Below are 20,389 nucleotides of genomic sequence, written 5' to 3'. Positions count from 1 at the left end.
GCGCTGGCGCCTCCCGAAGCGGCGGGGCCGCGCTTCCCGCACGGAACGGAACCCGCTGCGCCCCGCCCTCAGCGGAGCGGAGCCCTCCCTTGGGGCGCGGCCGCTCGCTGCCCGGGGCGGTACCGCCGGCTGCGGGGCCACCGGCAGCGAGCGGGCACCCCCCGCATGCGCGCTGCTGGCGGCGGCCGGGCCCCTCACCCGGGCGGGGGGGCAGTGCGCGTGCGCCCTGCGCTCTCCGGCCCCGCCCACGAACGTGTCAGGGCGCCCGCGGGGCCGCCGAGGGAGGCGGCGGGTGAGGGAGGCGGCGGTGCTGTCAGCCGGGCGGGCCGGCCCTGCCGCGGGGCTCTGCCGGGCCCTGCCGCAGCAGCTGTCCCTCCGGCGGGCGGGAGCCCCGCGGGGGTCGGCCGGCCGGCCGGGGGAAAGGCGGGCCTGTCCCGCCGGGTGCGTCACCCCAGCCCCGCTGGGCGCCGCGCGGGAAAGCGCCGCCCCGGGGGCAGAGCCCGGAGCGGGCGGAGAGGGGCGCGGCGGGGCGCTGGCGGCCGGCGGGGGAGGGGGCTTGGGCCAGCCGCCGGGGCCGCGGGCGGCAGCGGCCTCCCCGGGGCCTCCCAGCGCCCCGTGGAACGGCGCGGCCCTGTGGCGGGGGTGGGTGCGGGGCTGCGTGCGCCAGCGGGGGGGTGGCCGGGGGGTGCTGCAGTGTCCCGTGCCTCTCGCCTCCCGTGTCTTCATCTTTTTCTCTGGTAAGAGCAGCGCTTGGGCAGCAGTCTGGTGCGGTATTACTTGTTTTCCTTGCTGCGAACCGCATGGTGCGTTTTACTACTCTTTTTTTTTTTTAATTCATTTCTTTGTCAGCAACAGCCTTGGTCTCCCAGTTTGTTCTACTGGCTGCTCGCTGCTGCTTCTCCAACTTTGGCTCAGCAACTGCACCGTTTTCTCACTCTTTCCTGTCGTATGCCTAATAGTTTGGGGTTTTTTTAGTTAATGAAAACTTGTAGCAGATAAAGTACAAGTGTATGATTTTCATTTATCACTTTTGAGAGTGATACTAAAAAGCTGAGAACTGAACTAGCCAAACAGTTGTCATTGTTGCCTTTTTTTGTTTCACGGTACGTGATCCTCTCAATTTCAGGTCTGGTTTTCTCCGGATGCTGCCAAATGTGTAGATCAGCAAGTGCCTTTTCTGTTAAACTGCGTGGGTTTTCTCAATGATGATTTTACTCTACAAATCATCGCAAGACTTGAGCGGATCCTTTGCTAGTATAAGTCAGTCATCAGTTGATATCTCTGGAGCATCCTAAACTGTGCAAAGAGGTAAAGCAGAATATTGTTATCTTCCTTTGTATTTTGCAAAACCACTTTTCCAGTATTCCTCATTAAGATTTCTGTATTACATATGTAGAAACTACATATGTACTGAACTGTTTTTAATGAAATTCATACTGTCAGGGAAGGTTGAAATTGACAGGCATACTTCTCTTTTGTAATTATTAACATATGATAAATTACCAGTTGGATGTGTAAGCAAGGTTTTATCAGCTAAGACTTAGGCCACCAAATTGTCTCACTTAAATATGACATTCAAGAAATATACTGCTTTAAGTTTCAGTTTAAATTGAACGGGCCGGCTTTTCATAAGCTCAGTAGATCAATAGTTTTTTTGTGCTTAGTGGTGACTAATTAAAAATTGTATGATCAGTATTGCAGAGAAAGAAAACATGGCAGCTGTTGCTGTTGGAAAGAAAGAAGTCACTAGAGACCTAGATCATTGTGATATCCCATACTATGTTTCTGAATTTGTGGAAAGAGAAGTTGGAAATGACTATGATTCTCTTAGGAAGCTAGACAGCCTTATTGATAAGCTATCTGAAAATAAAAAGCAGTTAGAAGAACAGGTAAGCATCTTTTTTTTTTTTTTTCTTTCTTTTTCTATATATGCTGTATGACTGATTAAGTATGTTTAACCAAATTAAAGCAATGTGTTAATATCTCAGATGGCAGACTTCATATTTCTCTGTGAATGTAGGTACTTACAGTTTCATCGGAAGTTCCTAAAAGAATACAGAATGCTTTAAAGAATGCAGAAGATTCTAAAAAGTCTCTGGGTCGGCTTCTAGAGGAAGAAGCTCTTCTGTCTGTTTCAGTCAGTAGCCACTTACTGAAAGCACAGCCATGCATGGAGGATCTCCATGTACTAATTAGTCAAGTGGAAGAGATTGAACGACACCTGGCCTATCTTAAATGGATTTCACGAATAGAAGAGTTAAGGTAAAGTTCCGGAGTACTGCATCTGTGTTCTGAGACTGGTAACCTAGATTGTCCCATTGTGACAATAGTTTCATCTTAATTTCTCAATATACAAATGATTTTTTTTCTGTTACCTTTAATAAGTTTTTGGTCTTGACTTGTATTTTATAGTGATAGCATTCAGCAATATCTGATGACCAACAATGTTCCAGAGGCAGCCAGTACTCTAGCGTTCATGGCAGAACTAGATATTAAACTTCAGGAATCATCTTGTTCTCATCTTCTTGCTTTTGTGAGATCCACTGTTAAATTCTGGCATAAAATTCTTAAAGACAAATTGTCGAGGTAAGAGATGTACTGTCACTCTCTCATCTTTGGGTTGTACTGTAGATTCGAGTTAAATTGCTTATTTTGTGTTGCAGTGACTTTGAAGAGGTACTAACCCAGCTCCGCTGGCCATTTGTGGGGCCACCACAGTCTCAGGCATTCGGCCTTGCTGCACCAGCCAGTGCTCCTGATGTATACAACAATTTGGAGATGTTGTTTTGTCAGCTTCTGAAATTGCAAACCTCGTATCCTTTTAAATAATTGTCATGTACTTCAGTAAGAATAACAAATGTCAGAGATGCACGTTCTCAAGGAGAATTATTTAAAATTTTGTTCTCCCTAAAGACAGAAGATAATTTGAAGTTATGTTACTTTGTGTTAACATTAGAATGAATTTTTTTGTTTGTTTAAAAAATGCCAGGTGCTAAAGTTGCCGTTTCTGGCAGTAGCAAAGTTTCCTACCTCCAAGACATGAGATCTAGTCATCTCACAGTAGCTGACAGTTCAGGTTTCATGAGGATCAGGCCTTACATACACTTCGGTAAGATTACTCGTGTTAGTAAAAAAAATAGTGATGTATATTTTATTTTACACAGTTAACGCTCTTCCTTTCATAGCCTTTTTTGAAATCAGCCATAATCACCTTGATGCGTCCCATCCCAGAAGGAAAAGAGGGAAAGCTAAAGATAATGTTTCAGAAGGAGACTTTGTAAAAAGGGGTGACTAGAGAAGGCTTTTCATTGTGCAATAGTCGTCTGCCTTTGAGGTTAATCAGAAGGCACTGCTGCTCGTTCTGTTCCTCTGGGGTTATTTTTGTGAGTTAAACAAAGCAGAGCTAAAGCTCAACCAAACAATTTTTCCTGGAGTGATTGTGGCTGCTTTTTTTAAAGGCATGGAGTGGGAAGATACAAGACCATTCTACACAGCTCTGAGCTGGTAACAATTTTGGCCTGACAGACAGGGTCACTTAAATCAGGTACATGAAAATGGGAGATCATGTTTTGTATTTATTAATCTCATGAGTCTTTTATCCTTCTTTTAACAAATATGAGTGTGTCTCTTGGACAGCCCGTGTGTGGTACTGACAATGGTGGTTTTCTGTGTTGTTTTTTTTTAATGATACGAGTTTCCTAAATCAGACTGACTTAAGTGACTTGTATTGCGATTGAATAAATAATCCTTAGCAGCCTGAGTTGTATTAAATTTTATATGAATGGAAATATTTTGAGTATTCTTCATATTTGAGGAATTGTATTGATTGCATAATGCTGCCTTCAGCCAATGAGGTAAAACTAAGAAATGTTCATTTTTATAAACCCATGCTATTGAAATGATGATGTTGGGAGAATTCCACACTTAAATTCATCCTTAACTGTCAAACTTAGAGATGAACTGTTAACCACACCTAAACAATTTCCAGAAAAGTACTCTTTACCCCCATCGCCACCCATTATCCTTCCAATACAGATCATGCTGAATCCTCTTCAGAAAAGATTCAAGTATCATTTCACTGGAAATAAACAAACCAATGTTTTAAACAAGGTATGGGAGAAAGCAGTTTTGCGGGGGGTTAATTGCTTTTTAAAGCAAGAGATAGATTACTGTATTTAAATTGGATAGCTTTAACACTTTCCTTTCTGAAATTAAGGTTCTTCAAAACTGTGCAGTTCTTGTACCTACCTAAGTGTGGACAGACATCAAAATAGCACTTGGAGACTTTCCAGAGGCACAAGCATTTTCTCTGGGCCAGGCAATATTTCTCCCTTGCCCAGATCCTTTAGAAAGCGTTACTACAATCTTAGACTGATTCCCATAATTTCAGAAGTTTTGATATATTTCCTCTGTCTGCATGAAAATGCACTGTTCCTTATCGCTTGAACTCAAAGGCTGTACAAAGCTGTGACTTTGATTTTTGGCATTGTCTTTTGCTGCCTTCATGTAACTGAAAATGATGGATTCTGCTGTTACTAGATAAAATGTGATTAGCCTAAAGGCACTGTTACATAGTTTTCTGGGTTAAATTTTTTAATTGACGTACAAGAGATATCCAGTTTACCAGTTAGAAACTGAGTCATTTTTTGTCTGTGTTATCTTCAAAGACTGAGGATTTTTATTTGAGAGTAATGATTGGAGCAGGTTTCAATGCATTAATGCTGCTGCAGTACATCTGGAGCAGAGTTCGAGAGCTGATTGTAACAGTTTAGTTGCACAAGTCTGTGTGCTTGTATTGACAATCTCAGGTAAATGTGAATATGTTTGCAATCGTGACATTTGCTACTATGGTGCTTTTAAAAATAATGTTATGTGTATTAGTGGGGGAGAGGTTTTATAGATATGAACAAAATAATTTCAGAAGCAAACAGGAAAATTACGTTTAAGAGTTGAAATCTGTGAACAAGAATAGGTGAACAACTGTTTTTCTAAAAAAACTTGTGAAGATAAGTTTACAGGTAATCTAGTGTCAGATCAGAAAGGTATTCCAACAGCACTTTGCTCAATTTTGGGTTGTTTTTTTCGTTATGGTTTGGTCGTTGTTTTTTTTAATAATACCTTGGGTAATGGTGTAAAGAAAATAGCCATGTGAAATATTTGAAAGACATCAACCTGGAAGGGATTACAAGTATTTCAGAGGACAGGTTCAGAGTTCACAGTGATCTTGGCGAGTTGCAGAGGGAGGGTCAAAAAACCCCAACCCCAAACGTGATGAAATTCAGTAGACAAGTGAAAATTAATACAGATGTGAGAAACATGCACAAGATCTGGAGAATGTGAGTGCAGTTCAACAGAAGGTTCTTCAGCTATTGGGAGTGAGGAGGATAGGAACTGCTTCCACTTGCACTAACGCTGAAAGAAGCGTTCATCAAAAACCACAGACCGTATCTTTAGGTATGGAAACTGCAAAAACTTAAAGGCATTAAAATGTGAAATGAGAAGGTGATACATTCCCCACCTCCTGGGGGAAGGTGGGGCTGAGGTTGGGTACAATGACAGAATGGAGCTACTGGGAAGAATTTTTTCAGGAGTACATCCTTTTTGCTGTACCAAGAAATAAAGACCACAGAGAAGAACAGGAGGAAGTACATGAAGCAGCGAAGGGGACCTCACGTCTGAGAAAGCAGTAGAGAAGGGGAGATAAAAAATGGAGCTTTTGCCTGAGAAGAAACAGATTAATTGGTGCATTTAAGGCAACTGAAATCCAGAAATACTTCTCTGATACTGCTTTTATGAAAATCAAAGCTAAGTAAAACACAGTGAAAGACTTGTGTAATCTGAGATCGAGAGAAGTCAAGGGAAGAGACTGGTGATTTTAGATGTTTGTCTTAAGATGCTAGTAGCACTTGAACAAATGTTGTTGGATGCATTTAATACTTTATTTTCTTTTTTATATAAGCCTGAGTGGTATTTAACGCAAGTACTGATGTGGATTGGAAATCATGCAAAGTTCCTTGATGACAAAATCCAGCCAATACTGGACAAGGCAGGATCTTCAGTGAATGCTGGGGTAAGCACTTTCATGGTTTTACATATATGAATACAATCAACTTCTGGTAGATACTTGTGTGAGCCCACTTCCACTGATTTCACAAAGTAATTTGGTAATACTTAACTCAGTCTTGTAGCGGTTTGTTATGTACATGTTTGCATATGTTAATACTTCCTGTTTCTGACATTTTATTCACTTTTTTTCTTTCAAAAGCTTGAATTCTCTCGTGCTCTAGTAATGCTGATTTTGGAGAAGCTGGCTGCTGATATTCCATGCCTGTTGTATGATGATACGCTCTTTTGTCACCTTGTGGATGAGGTACTTCTATTTGAGAGAGAGTTATACAGTGTTCATGGTTATCTCAGCAGCCTTCCCAGCTGCATGCATATTCTGTCAGAAGAATCCTGCTTCCAAAGGTGGCTAACAGTGGAAAAAAAATGTAAGACTTCCATTTGATTTTGTTGTCTTTTATATTGCACAATCAGAAAGTATGTGTATACTTATATGAATAGCATTCTCAAATAGGATGAGTCACTTGGACAGGGCTACTACTAAGATGTGCGTATTTTTATACTCTGATTATTTTGGTGGAAGATTGGTTAGACTCTTAATAGTGCTTCTGTACTTTGTAGGACTCTTGTCCCTAAGCTGCATGTGATTCAGTAGACTTATTTTTAGAGAAATGTTATATTTATGTGTGTGCAGACAAGGGTGGACTTTAAATTGAAATAGAGGAAAGGTATTAATTTTTGAGAAATGAAGAGGAAATATATTGGAAAGGAGCAAGCCAACTGTTAAAAAAACAACAAAATCCCCAAACAATTCTGTCGTAGCTGTTAACAGCATTGCAAATGCAGATATATTGAAGCTGGTTTCGTATGAAGCCAGTCATCAGTAGTTTTATAACCTGAAAATGTAAATTTAACTTACTAGAGTTAAGGCTTTTATCTTTCTGTATTTTAGAAGGGATTTTGTTAGATTTTTTTTTTAATTAAAAACTTAAACAGTTTACAAGTTTTGTACATCTCAGTTGCTCTTCAGAAAATGGACTCGATGCTTTCATCAGAGGCTGCGTGGATATCACAATACAAAGATATCACTGATGTAGATGAAATGAAAGTCCCAGACTGCGCTGAAACTTTTATGACTCTGTTGTTAGTTATAACAGGTAAATGTTAACGTATGGGCATTGCTCTTGTTTGTAATGAATAGTAAAAACCCTTCAGCTAACAGATTTCTTTCCTAAATATCCATTGTCAGCAGTAGTCACCAAACAATGTTGCGAAGTTGGGATGTTTGCAATTTAATAAAAGCTTTCCTGTTCTTTTTGTATTTTGGACACCAAGTCAAGACACTATTCAGTCTTGAGCTAGTGGCATGTTTACAAAATAATAATTAAAAAAATACATTTGATATTTAGCATATTAAAACCCATTCATAACTGAGGGAACATAATTTGTTACAATGCAGTTATAAAAAAATCCTACTATTCCTTTCAAATCTGCGACAATTTAGAAGCTATAAAGTCAAGTCTGCTTTCTTGGAACAGAACAAGTAAGAGCAAGTAAGTTTTCAGGAGACACTTAATTGTGTATTCCACGATGTTGCCTTACTCTGTGAGTACGCTCCAGGGGCTGCACTGGATGGTGTGGTGTAATGACGTTGCTTCAGGTATTACAATACAAAATACTAGTGGAAGCAGGAGGGGGGAGGATGAAGTTTCTTTACGTGTTTAGCTTTTGCATTGAGTAGCTTCCCTGAAACCATTAAAATATGCCACCTGTTTTAAATACTGTACGATGTTCTCATAGGTGTAAGGTTGTGTAGTAAGATGACGGTAATGTTTCTTTTTGAATAGCTTTTCTTTGGTGTTGGAAAACCTAACAACACTATTAACGTCTTTCCAGACCGGTATAAGAATCTTCCAACAGATTCCAGAAAACTACAGTTCCTGGGCTTACAGAAGGAGTTAGTTGATGATTTCAGGATACGATTAACTCAAGTAATGAAGGAAGAGACTAGAGCTTCCTTAGGATTCCGATACTGTGCAATCCTTAACGCTGTTAACTATATAGCAACGGTGTTGGCAGACTGGGCTGACAATGTAGTAAGTAATTATTTTACTTAAAATAATTAAGAAATGGACTTTGAATGTTTGTTTGATATCAGATGTTTTATTTTCAGCACTGTTTAAGTGTATTCAGAAGAACTAATTACTAAGAAATATAGATTGAGATGTAAATTCAGATTTAATAAAAGATGTGTAAATAAGGACAGATTATTGTTTGAGATGTAAGCTGCATTAATTAGAAACTTTACAGGGAACTGCAGAGACAGCCTGGGGAGTGGAATAATCTGAACAGACAAAAAAGTAGTCTCCTTTACATGCTTTGTATTGTAAAAAGTGAGTTGATTTTGGAGCTCTGTGAGCCAGTGTTAATGGCATCAGTGTTAAAGTGCGTGCAGTGGCCTATGCACAATGCTTGAACTAGTCCCATAGCAGGTTAGTTTAAATGGATTTGGCATGGGTATCTGCGTTGCAACCTGGTTTAGGTGTTGCTCAGAAAAGCCACTCACTGATAACAGGATATTGGGAATTAGTTATTTTTTTTTCCTATATAGTAACCTTGTGGCAGCATGGCTGTTCTGCAGCATTTCAGCTTTTCTATGGTTATTGGTACACAATGTCATAAAAACTGCTACATGTAAAGTGTGTAGAAATAGGTATTGCGTGCAAGATGGGCAGCCTCCAAATCTTTTTTGTCTTCACAGGGAAGTGTGGCTCTAGCAGAGAATAGTCTTGATTTGATAAGAAGCTGCTATCATGTTGTATAGCTGTGGCTACCTAAGTGTCTTGATCTGCTTAAAAGCAAAACCAAGAAGTTGTTACCACTATGTCACATTAAACTATTTTCTTGCTGTTACCAGCCCAGCAAATTTATGATTTAATGAATGATTATTTCTAAAACAACTAAAGATTCTAGTTTACTTTTGCAAACATCAAAAAGGTCAAAATCAGTTTGGTTTGGTTTTTTAAAGCATTCTGCTGTCAATCTTAAAATACCTTTTTAGTATTTCTTTAGATGTATTCCCATTACCTATCTGTTGTTGTATCTGGAACCCATGTCAGTTCCATCACTAGTATTAAACCACTCTCTTTTGTTTTTCACTAAATCGGGACCATGGGGAAAGACAAGCAAGCATTTTTTAAATCTTTAAAATGTTAAGTTTATAAATGTGTCAGGAGAGTGTTTTCTAGAACCGTGCCTGTTACAGCACCAAAGAAAACGTCAAATGGCAATGATTTTTTGTAGTACTCACATCTGATTGTTTCTCTAGTTCTTCTTGCAGCTACAGCAGGCCGAGCTGGAGGTTTGTGCAGAAAGTAGTGCTGTGAGTCAACTGCAGCTCGGGCAGCTGGCTTCCATGGAGAGTTCTGTCTTTGATGAAATGATTAACCTCCTGGAACGTCTGAAACATGACATGCTGACTCGTCAAGTAGATCATGTCTTCAAAGAGGTCAAAGATGCTGCAAAGCTGTACAAAAAAGAGAGGTGATTTTGTCTGTTTACTCTCTTCCCATGTTACAATATTATTTCCTTTTAAAAATACTGAGGTAAATAAAGGCAGGAATAGCCAATAGGCAAAATTATTTTCCTGAATAGGAATGATGCAGAGTAGTAAGTTTTGGAAAATTTTCTTAACACTTATTATATATAAGGCTATATATACATATATATATAAAAAAAAGGTTATATATATGTTATATATAAGGCTGTGTATAGTTTTTTGTATATATTTATATAAGACTATTTCAATCCTATATTTTCTAAAGTACTTCCACAATTAGTGAGTGCGTTATCTTAAAAATCCTAGGAAGAATTCTGGATCACTCTATTTTGGAGAAGAATTACTTTCTTCGTGTAGTATTAATAAAGTTAATGCAGAATGCCCTGTAATGACTGTTCTGTCTTCACAGACTCAGGGCTTCTTGAATGCTTGCTCCTGAGTAGAATTTCTGACGTACTTCATAAAAGGAATACAACTACTCAGTGATTTTGTAAATTAGATGGGTTTCTTTGAATGGCATGTTCAGAGGTTTATAACTAAAGCATGAGATTTAATATTAAAGGAAATTTAAACATAGCATTAGACTGCGATTACTTTTAGATTTGAAATGGGGAAGAACTCTCTCTGAACCATTGTAAATGGGTAGGGTTTTTCTTTTTAAAGGGTAACTTTGACTTCAGTTGTCATATGAATAATTTCATTATGATGACTTCAGTGTGAAAATTTCTTTCAGGTGGTTATCTTTACCATCTCAAGCAGAGCAAGCAGTAATGTCTTTATCAAGCACAGCTTGCCCGATGTTGTTGACCCTACGAGACCGCTTGCTACAACTAGAACAGCAGCTCTGTCACTCGCTGTTCAAAATTTTCTGGCAAATGCTTGCAGAGAAGGTGGATATATACATATATCAGGAAGTAGGTATCAGCAAAATGTGACCTTTGCAATACAGTGTGGGTGTCAGTGACTGGCTTCAACAGTAGATGCATCTCGTTGTGTTTGTAGATAATTATGGCAAATCATTTCAACGAAGGAGGAGCAGCACAACTCCAGTTTGACATGGCTAGAAATCTGTTCCCTTTATTTTCACACTACTGCAAGAGGCCAGAAAACTACTTCAAGCAGTAAGTAGGCAAACCTCATCTATGGGTATCTCAAAAGTGAACGTCTGGATGAATACAGGTGTCTTACAAATCACCAATTTTTTTTCACAGTGAGTTTTGATACATTTAAAACGAGTGGATCATTTATGCTTCCAGTGTTTACAACTAGGAAAGCTTTGACTCAGCAGCACGTATTCAGACAGCACCAGACTGTGCCATGTGTTCCGGAGTATTTTGTGCAGGCAGGATATCCAGATAAATTAACTTACAGAAGGAATAGAAGTAGCACAGACTTCTAAAACTGGGGCCAATAAAACTCTCAAAGATACAGTTAGAACACAGTAAACTTCATTGTTAGAAGAAAGACTACTTTACACTGTCTTCCCATTCAGAATTGCCTTGCATAGCAGTCTAGTTGCTGTCATTGATGAGAAGCAGCTACCTTCTTTGTGGTTAGTCTTTTTTTAAATAGCCCACAGTCTTCCAAAGAATCTACTGTTAAACTCCTGGACTAATTGGGGCAGAAATCTTAATATTTTTAAACCAACATGGAGCATGGCATTCAGTCTTGAACAGTTGAAGACAAAGATTATATATTGGCATTTTTTAATTGGAATATTGATGTAGTTATCTTCAGGTTTAAGGCTTTTTTTTGAGCACATGACCTTCATAAAGGTAACGGATACACACGTATTATTCCCAGCATAAGAGGAAGAACGGATGCACAAAGGAGCCATAAATAATGCATAATGGGCACGTGGCTGTCTGTCATACTTAGACTAGAAACAGTGTGACAAAAAGACAGGGTATCTGTTTCCTCCCTAATGAAATTAATTAGGGAAAATGTTCAGATTCTAACAACTGTCTGTTAAACTGTGCTCTTAAAATATACTGAATAAGAATTATCTAATTCTTAGGGGAAAAGTGTAGTTAGGGAAAGCCAGACAGATTAAGTGGTAAATCCTATTCTGTATTTTTAATAGTGGTGAAAACTTAAGAAGCAAAAGCCATGCCAGGCACTGGGAGGCAAAATACTGATGCTTATGAAATACACATACATAAGGGAAAAGGCTTAGACAGTAAGAACAAGTATACTGTTTGCCTTGATCTGAGCAGTACCTTTGAGTCCAACACTTCTGATCCCTTTCAGAAGTCCATGGAGTGTTTTTTGTTGATCACTTGTGCACAAAATTAAGTGCATCTCATGCACACTTCTTGTGTTAATCTATTTAACTTTCTCTTTTAGCATAAAAGAAGCCTGCATTATCCTGAACCTGAATGTTGGCTCTGCCTTGCTTCTGAAGGATGTACTACAGTCAGCTTCAGAAAGTGACACGTTAAAGCCAAACCAACCATCCGCAACAGCAGCACTAAACGAACTTGGAGTTTATAAATTAGCTCAAAAAGATGTTGAGATTCTTCTCAATTTGAGAGCTAGTTGGCCAAATACAGGAAAATAAAGACTTCTTCAGGAATGGTTAATACAGTAACTTGGTCTAGATTACTTATTTGCTTTGCTTTTGTTTGAAATAAGTATTAATACTTGTGTAGGTTTTTTCAATACTCTATGCTGAATGATTGGTTTAATCTAGTCTTATACCTTACTGTATACGGTTTTAGAAAAATTTCAAAACACTCCTGACTTGTGTGCAGCCCCCTTGCTGCTGCATTTGGAAGCTAAAACTGTCTTCACCTCTAATGAATACATCTGCCTTGTCAATGTTGTGTGCTGGGTAATGTTCTAAGAAATAGAGAGTATGTAAACACACCCGTATACAATATGGGCAACTCTTTTGTATGAACAGGTCCACCTTCATTGAAGCACAGATTTTTTACATCTTTAAGCCCCAAGTAATGGGTATTCTTTATTGAAATGTGTATAAACAAGACACAGAAGGAAAGAATGAAGGAATATGTCACTTTGAATAAAGAAAACACACTATTTTTTTTCTTCTGTGTACTAGAGTCTCTCCTAATTTTTGTTTAAAGTTTCTCCTTAAAAACTGCATAATGACTGTAAGTAAGAAAACAGCATTTTACTTGGACGTGCTACCCTTCTTTAACTGTGGACATTTGTTGTAACTTGCTGAAGTTGGTCTTCCCTTTAAAAAAGAATGAAACACACCCCTACAGCACTATGGCACAAGCCCAACAAACTAAAAACAGCTTCAGAAATAGTTCAACTCTTAAATTTATTCAATAGTAACAAGCTAACAAGTAACAACCCCTTACTGTAGGATACAAACTAAAGGAGGAAATTCGAAAACACTACTTTAGTTCTGTAAAAAGAGATCTGTATTCCACACAGCCCCCCCCCCACCCCCCAATCTAATAATATTCAGAAAAACAATTCTTAAAAGATACACCTCCAGTGCCTGGCGAACATGACCAAGTTCTTTCATTTGTCCTTTTCAGCTGATTGCTCAAATGACGGGATGTGGGGAAATGAGAAAAAGAGAGGGCTGCTTAAAATCAGTTATCCACAGCTGACAAGAATTGAGCAAGATGCCTATTTTTCACCTATATATAGCAGACCACTGCTCAAACTAATACACAGTCCAGCTTTCCCGCATTTTTTTCTTCCTAAGACAAAAAAAAATATATTTCTAGTTAGATAATGAGGGTAATTAGTTCTTTACCTTTCAGTGTTAGCAACAGTTACCAAAAAACTGGTTGTAGCACCTATATACCTTGGCCATGAGAAGTTGTAAGTGAGCTAGGTTAATCTACAGCTGTGGTACTACCTCTGGCAAAAAGACAGCACTGCTCCAGTATTCCGTGTTTCTAGATGAGTACTGGAACCCCTGGGCTACCTGATGACTCTGTCTGACCGGAGGGGTCGGTAACCTGGGCGCTCTGCTTTGAGCGGACCCTGAAAGTGAGGTGGTGGAGGAAAATGCCGAGTTTGGCTCAGGCTACAGCAAGCCAAGCAAGGTCGGGCAGTAACGGACCTTGTTAAATCTTGCAGTGCAAAGTAAAGGGGTTAAGCTTAAGTCAGCAAGTCCTTGAATTATGTAGTTTTATAAATAATAAAAAAATAAATCTCAGTAAAATATCTCCTGTGCATATCCCCCCACCCAAAACTTCCCTCTCAATTAGACTTACACTTCCTCCTTGAATACGTCCAGTGTGATAGTCACGTCATCGCCGAACTGCAGACCATCGGTGCTAAGTCCCAAAGTTTTAAGAGCTGAAGTTAAGGGAAGAGGATTTCCTATGCAAGTCTTTGAAACATCGATCTAACATCAAAGTGGCTTAGACAGATGTAAAAGGTAAACACATGCAACTGAAAAACATGTAACTTTTTCAATTCTCCAAGCTGCGCAGCAGCAGATGTATGGATACTTTTATGAAGTATACATATGCATGGCTTTGAAACTATTTTAATAACTGTGCAAACCAATTACAAACCCTTTCCGTATGACCTGCTGCCCGGGGGAGACCCACCTTCTCTGTACTGTGCCGGCCTTATGCAGCCTTGGCCCACGACATCCAGCAGGCTGAACATGGCGGCCAGGTTGGCCTCGTCCATGAGGTAAGGGTACTCCCCCTCGGCCCGCTCCGCCGCCTTCACCCTCTCCAGCGCCTGGATCAGGAACTCGCGCGGCCGTTCTGCAACGAAGGCACAGTCACCCACGGACACGGGGCCTCAGCTGGCGCCCGAGGGGCGCGGGATCGCCTCCCCCACGCCTGGCCACCCCGCTCCCCGCGCCGAGCGGCCGGGCTCTAAACCTGCCCAGGCCGCGACGGGGCGTCCCGCCCTGCCCGGCCCGGCCCCGCCCGGCCCGCGGCGCCGCACCGGGGCGGTGGTAGAGCAGCAGCGCGCCGAGGCGCTGCAGCAGCTCCGGGATCCGGTGGCGCCGCAGGTACTCGCGGCCCTGCTGCTCGCCCGCCGCCATCCCGCGCTGCTGGGAGACCGCGCGCCCCGCCCCGCCCCGCCCCGCCCCGCCCCGCCCCGCCGCGCCGCGCGCCGGCCGTCAGGCGTCGCCGCCCCGCCGGGAGCTGCCTGAGGTGAGCGCGGCGGGACGGGCTCGGGGAGCCGGAGGGGCGGGAGTGGGCGCTGCCCGTGCGAGGAGGAGCAGGCGGAGGAGGGGGAAGCCCTCGAGGAAGAAAATGCAGCGGGCAAAGGGACGTGGGGGCTGGGCGGGAGGGACAGCGGCCGCTGGCCGGGGCTCCGGGGCGCTCCCTCGGGCAGCTCGGGGCGTGAGGCGCGGCACCTGGGTTACCTCGGTGGGTAGAAAGTAGGAAGCAAAAATTAACTTGCCCGGATGTCATCACGTTAGCACTAGAACAGGAAAATCATCACTGCCAGCCGAGTTTTGCACCGCAGTTGCATTAATTCGTGGGGAAAGCAAGTTACACGCGATGGTTCTTAACGTTCACGCAAGGCTTCTGGGTGCCAGCCACATCGCTTCCCATGTGCAGTAAAGCGGCCGGCACCCTTCGCTGCCTTTGCCGTACATCGCCTGCCACCCGGACTCCCTTACTAAAGATGGTCTTGGTTATTCCTACTAAATGCGAGAGGATAGCAAAATGTCCAGATGCCACCTAGTGGGACGTGATCGTGTGTGCTCAGTACTTCCAGGGTATGCAAAAATCGGTGATGAGCAGCTACGAGTAAGAAAGGTTACGTTTTTAAATCGTTATTGAGGCTTGCAGCATTGCCTGTGCCAACGGAGAAGAGACACCAAAGAACCTTTTTATGGTACTACCCAATGTGAGTAGGAGAAAGATAATGAAGTGTCCCACTAAAGAAAAAAGGAAAATACAAGCAAATCTACAGACATAACCATCTGCCATCAAATAAAAATAGATAATGATAATTGAGCATATAGTAAAGAAAAATAGTATTCCTGTGAAAGTCGATCACTATATATACTTAACTATTTGCCAAAACTAAAATATCGCAAGACATTAATAGAATTCACCTTCTTTTTCCTTAGAGAAAGAGTGGGAGAAAAGCAGCATCCAAAACTGCAGAGATTGTACAGCCATGCTCTGTTCTGTATTCTTTACTATTTTAAAATGGTTATGCTACCTGCTTCAACTCTTAACTGGGGCTAGAGGAGCTGTAGGTTCATAACAGCTACCCCCCTCAACAGCTACCAGCAGCAACAGAAACTTTCTTTTCCTAGGGAATAAAATTCATGGTTACTGAATCCATTCCTGCATTTGACTTTTCTACACCTTTCAGTGGAGTTTGCAGAGCACTAGCAAAGTTTTTTGCTAAAAAGTGATGGGAGAAAGTGTAGACTGAAGTGCGGAGAAATACAAAAAAGGAGACTGAGCTGGTCAGCAGAGGAGAAAGAGAGACATGGCAAATGTTTTTGTGAAAATGAGAATCTAAGGATAGGGAGATTGACAGGGAAGGAAGGAGCAAATGAAAGACTGGAGAGAAAGGCAGGTAAATCAGTGTTTGGGAGAAGGAAAACAGCATTTGGCAAATGAAGTGTCTCCTTTAGGAGTCAACAAAGATAATCAGTATGAAATACATATGTCAAAGGCTGAAATTTTAAGAATAAACACAGGAACTACAGATTGAAGTGTATTTCTCTAAGGAATGGTTCAAAAGAATCACTAAGCCAGCAAACCCTAATTTCATTTACAACTCAAAATATTTTTTTTAATTCTATTTCACTGTTAAGCAGGCACAGTTTATTTTCTTGAATAAATTTCCTTTTCTGCAATCACCCATCTTGTTGCTGATGACAGCACTCGGACCCCTCTCCCCTCCTTAATCTTCTTGTCTTAAAACTGAACAAACCTTTTTTTTTTTAGCATATGCTTACACATCATATGCTTTAGCTACTGATCATCTTGGCAACGCTCCAGTGGCCTCACTTGAATATATGTGCTGCTGCTTGTGTAGTGTGTAGTGGGCCCCAGACTGGACACGGTTCTGCAAATGTGGTCTCACAAGTGCCAAAACAGAGGGTGACAGTCAGTTCCCTCTGACTGCTGCCTACATCCTCACTGCGGCAGCTCAGGCCGCTGTTAGCTTTCAGCACCGCCAGGCCCCTTACTGGCTCGTGCTCAGCTTGCCCACGGGCCCTTTTTCCTGCTAAGTGGGTTTCTTGCCAGTCAGCACCCGGCTTGTTCGATGACATGGGGTTACGCCTCCCTCCTAGGTGTAGGGCTCTGCAGTTGTCACTGATGAACCTAATGAGGTTCCTGTCGGGCTGTTTCTAGCCTGTTGAGCTCCCTCTGAAGGGCAGCCCTGCCCTGTATCAGTCACCTCCCTACCCCACAATCTGTCGTTATCCATGAATCTGCAACCCATCCCAACTTTCAGGATGGTAATGAAATCCTTCAGCATTATTTAGCTCAGCGGTCACCCCTGAGGTACGTCACTAGTAACAACCAACCAACCAGACTTCAAGTGGCTAACCTCAGCCCTCGTGAGTCGTGCGGTAGAGCTGATCTTCCACCCACCTCACAGTCCGTGCCTTGAATCCTTGTAAGAATACACAAAAGCACACCGTGCCAAAAGCCTTGCTAAGGTCAAAGGAAACACCATTCGCTGCTCTCTGCTCAGTACCGGCAGGCAGCCGTGTCACCACAGAAGGCAAGCAGGCTGCTCAGTGTAGTTTCTCCTTGGGAAATTCATGTTGCCTGGACATGGCTTCTAGGAAAGTTTGTTCCGTAATCTACCAGGGATTGAGGCTGGGCTGAGCAGCCTGTAGTTCCCTGGGTCTTTCTTGAAACTGGGCATCACATTTGCCTTTTCCCAGTCCTTAGAAGCCCTGTACCCTGTTCACCGTGATTTTTCAAGGATGATAGCAGCCTTATAATGATACCAGCCTGCACCCTTGAATCGAGCCCAGCTTTTCCCATAGCCTGGTATGGATCCAAGGTAAGTACTCCCGAACTCAGGCTTCCTCTTATGTGGGTAGTACCTCACTCCCCACTCCCTGGACTCTGCCCAAAGATCAGAGCGCAGACGTCTCTAGTTAAAACCTGAAGCAAAGGCAGCACCAAATATACCTTGGTCATTTCCATGTCCTTTGTCACTAGGTTACCTGCCCCACATAGTGGGGCCCACATTTTACTTAGTCTTCCTTCCATGTTAATGTACAAAAAGCGTCCTTCACATCCCTCCCTAATTCCAACTGCAGCTGAGCTTTGGCTTTCCCAGTTCTGTTTCATGCCTAGGCAGCATTTCTTTATTCCTCCAGGGCAGCCCACCCCTGCTTCCACAGTCTGTATATTCACCTTTTGGGTTTTATTTCAGTCAGGAGTTCCTCATTCAGCCATCCTGGGCTTCTCCCATGTTTGCTCAGCCTCCTGCGTATCAGAGTGGACTGTTCCTGTGCTTCAGCTAGCACCCCTGGGCCCTTCAGGGCAGTATTGTGTGGGATTCTGCCAACAAAATGCCTGCAGAAGTCAAAGCCTGCCCTCCTAAACTCCAGGGCTGCAATTCAACTATTTATCTTCTTCACTTCCCTCAGAATCTTAAGGTTTGCTATCTTGTAGTCACCGCTGCCAAGGCTGCCACCAATGTCAGTGTTCCCAGCCAACCCTTCCTTATGTGTGACTAGCGTGTCTAGCATAGCCCGGCTCAGCTCTTGTTGAGCTCTTCTGTCAAGAAATTGTCCTTGATGTCCTACAGAAGTAGCCTGGATCAGGCGTGCATGCACCACATTGCCACCCCAGTCCCCTCCACAAGAACAAGAGCCTGCAGTTGTAAGGCTAAGCTGTGAATAATGGTGTTTGGTTGGTTTTTTTTAGTCAACTGCAAAATACAGACTGAACCTGCCATCAGAAATCATATACTGGGGAAAATTAAATATCGGGAATTAGAAAAATACTTCCAGTTACTGTTTCCAAGTCAAAAAGGAGTAAAAATAGGTCTCAAAAAGACTAGTTTAATATCAGGAGATTTTGCTTTTTTACAGAACTGGCCGCTACCCAGTTGGCTGAAAACCCAAGAAACTGATTTCCTAGAACTACAGTGGGACTCTTGCTAAAGGCAAAGGGAAAAAAGAAGTTATCCTGCTGAAGCCGTCATTCTTTGAGATGCATACTGTATTTGTCTGTTCAAGTGTGGCTCTGAGCCCATAGCTCTGAAGACCACAGATGCTTTTATTCTAGCAGTATCTGTAAAGCGAGTTCACACTACACAGGGTGGTGGAGATCAGAGATCCATCTCCATTGTCTTAGTTTCTCTGACCCCCTGCCCCAGTCCCAAAAGAGACATTTTAAACAACAGAAAGGCTGGGCATGCAGTTAGGAAGCAAAACTACGTGTGGGTTATGTGTCTCCAAAGACTCACGTTACTGATGAGCAACCTCTGTCTTTTCCTGTATTTGACTGTAAGTCCACATGTCTGTTCTAACACTAGTCACTTTAGTCAGTACCCTATAAAAGCACAGTTACCAGGAAGAGGTCTTGGAGGATTTACCGATGTCAACCGTGCTCTACCAAATCCAGCGCTTCTGGAGGCATCAATATTTGATGAAGGTTAATGCCCATGTAGGTGGTTTTCCCATAGGTGTCAAGAATAGATGTGCTCTTCGTATAAGCTGCAGTACTGCATGTGCTGTAATAGAGGATGTGCTGATCACTGGGGACAGTCGGTTTAGAAGATAATGCCATCTAGTTTGTTACACAGTTAGCCGTCCTTAGACGGTCATGATTCCTCTGAAGAAAAGATTAACATTCTTGGAGAACGTTAATTAAGTGCTTGGTTCTATGAACGTAAAAATACAAGACTTAAGGTGGACAGTAGTTTCTCTGCCTCATCCTATGCAGTTTTAGAAACAAAGCAGGTAAGTGTATTCAAAGTAAACTGTGCTATATCTCAAGGACAGCTTTGGAAAAAAAAATCCAGTAAAGTATGTATCTAGGAAAGACACAGTGGAGTGAGAAAAGCCAGTGATAAGGTCTTGGGTGACATGAGCTCTGAGTGGGAATTACAGCTACCAAAAAAACTGGTTAATGAATAACATAAAGACCAAGCAATGAAGGGGGTTTGGCATTAGGAAAACACCCTAGAAGGCCCTAGGGAGTGTTTCTGAGAAAATGACCCTACAAGATGAGTCCTTGAGAGAGGAGTTAGATCATCATTGTTGCTTTCTTCACATTTGGGTCGTAGGACAGGAGGTCTGTAGTCCAGCTTCCTGCTCAAAGCAGGGTCAGCTCTGAGGTCAGACCAGGTTGCTTAGAGCTTTATCCAGTTTGGGTTTAAAATAAAACCTCGAAAGCTGGGGCTTGCACCCGTCTCTCTAAGCGACTTGTTCTAACGCTTGCCTGTCTCCGTGGCAGGCAGGTTTTCCCTTGCATCCAGTCTGAACCACTTTTCTACCAACTTACGTCCGTTGCTTCTCACCCTCCCACTGTGCAGCAGTGCAGAGCCTGGCTCTGATCTACTCGTGACCTCCCTCATGGGCATTGGCACGATGTCCCCTGAAGTCAGGGCATGCGAACTGGAGCCAGAGGTTCATTACAGTGCTGACCCACTTGCTTTGTGCTTCAGTTTCTTTCTCCTTTTCCTTTCTTGGCAACCTCCTAAGGCATTTTGAAGGCCAGTCTGGACAGAAGCTCGAGATGGAGAAGCTAGTATCTTTCAGGCTTCATTGGTATTTAACCGCAGATGAAAGGAGTTTGGGTCAGGGAGTGTGGCCCTGTAATATGCTGGGGGCAAAGTAGAAGAGGCATCAGACAAGCA

At 42.5% G+C, this 20,389-nt stretch overlaps 2 protein-coding genes across 5 annotated transcripts; one reads left to right on the top strand and one right to left on the bottom strand.

Moving 5' to 3' along the window:
• Positions 1–202: 202 nt before the first annotated feature.
• Positions 203–12,680, top strand: RINT1 (RAD50 interactor 1). 4 transcript variants are annotated; one of them, XM_037387878.1, is made up of 15 exons: positions 203–292; positions 1,127–1,308; positions 1,694–1,889; positions 2,021–2,262; positions 2,413–2,586; positions 2,664–2,813; positions 3,954–4,110; positions 5,960–6,070; positions 6,266–6,491; positions 7,083–7,220; positions 7,960–8,159; positions 9,392–9,606; positions 10,356–10,536; positions 10,625–10,743; positions 11,969–12,680. In XM_037387878.1, exons 3-15 carry the CDS (start codon positions 1,713–1,715, stop codon positions 12,180–12,182), a joined length of 2,304 nt encoding a protein of 767 aa, XP_037243775.1. In that variant the 5' UTR covers positions 203–292; positions 1,127–1,308; positions 1,694–1,712; the 3' UTR covers positions 12,183–12,680. The 4 variants fall into 4 exon arrangements, with proteins under 4 accessions (XP_037243775.1, XP_037243776.1, XP_037243773.1 ...); XM_037387879.1 differs by lacking the exon at positions 203–292 and adding an exon at positions 629–737 and having other exon boundaries at positions 1,702–1,889; XM_037387876.1 differs by lacking the exon at positions 203–292 and adding an exon at positions 629–737.
• A 209-nt stretch (positions 12,681–12,889) lies between these two features.
• EFCAB10 (EF-hand calcium binding domain 10) lies at positions 12,890–14,639 on the bottom strand. The gene is made up of 4 exons (XM_037387890.1): positions 14,522–14,639; positions 14,170–14,334; positions 13,828–13,912; positions 12,890–13,305 (listed from the first exon to the last, which is right to left on the bottom strand). Exons 1-4 carry the CDS (start codon positions 14,619–14,621, stop codon positions 13,269–13,271), a joined length of 387 nt encoding a protein of 128 aa, XP_037243787.1. The 5' UTR covers positions 14,622–14,639; the 3' UTR covers positions 12,890–13,268.
• Positions 14,640–20,389: the final 5,750 nt, after the last annotated feature.

This window comes from Falco rusticolus, chromosome 5 (assembly GCF_015220075.1).
Source record: "Falco rusticolus isolate bFalRus1 chromosome 5, bFalRus1.pri, whole genome shotgun sequence".
Classification (NCBI taxonomy): domain Eukaryota; kingdom Metazoa; phylum Chordata; class Aves; order Falconiformes; family Falconidae; genus Falco; species Falco rusticolus.
Note: the sequence above shows the minus strand (reverse complement) of the source record. Positions and strands in the feature narration are given on the sequence as shown.

What these genes read in the sequence shown, in the direction of transcription:
- RINT1 (XM_037387878.1), top strand. Translation starts at nt 1,713, where the DNA reads ATGGCAGCTGTTGCTGTTGGAAAGAAAGAAGTCACTAGAGACCTAGAT. An exon ending in CTTAAAGACAAATTGTCGAG is followed by an intron (nt 2,587 to 2,663) that starts GTAAGAGATGTA and finishes TTTGTGTTGCAG; the next exon opens with TGACTTTGAAGAGGTACTAA. An exon ending in CTTCTGAAATTGCAAACCTC is followed by an intron (nt 2,814 to 3,953) that starts GTATCCTTTTAA and finishes TGTCAAACTTAG; the next exon opens with AGATGAACTGTTAACCACAC.
- EFCAB10 (XM_037387890.1), bottom strand. Translation starts at nt 14,621, where the DNA reads ATGGCGGCGGGCGAGCAGCAGGGCCGCGAGTACCTGCGGCGCCACCGG. An exon ending in GCTGCTCTACCACCGCCCCG is followed by an intron (nt 14,335 to 14,521) that starts GTGCGGCGCCGC and finishes CCTTCGTTGCAG; the next exon opens with AACGGCCGCGCGAGTTCCTG. An exon ending in GACGTATTCAAGGAGGAAGT is followed by an intron (nt 13,306 to 13,827) that starts GTAAGTCTAATT and finishes TTTTTGTCTTAG; the next exon opens with GAAGAAAAAAATGCGGGAAA.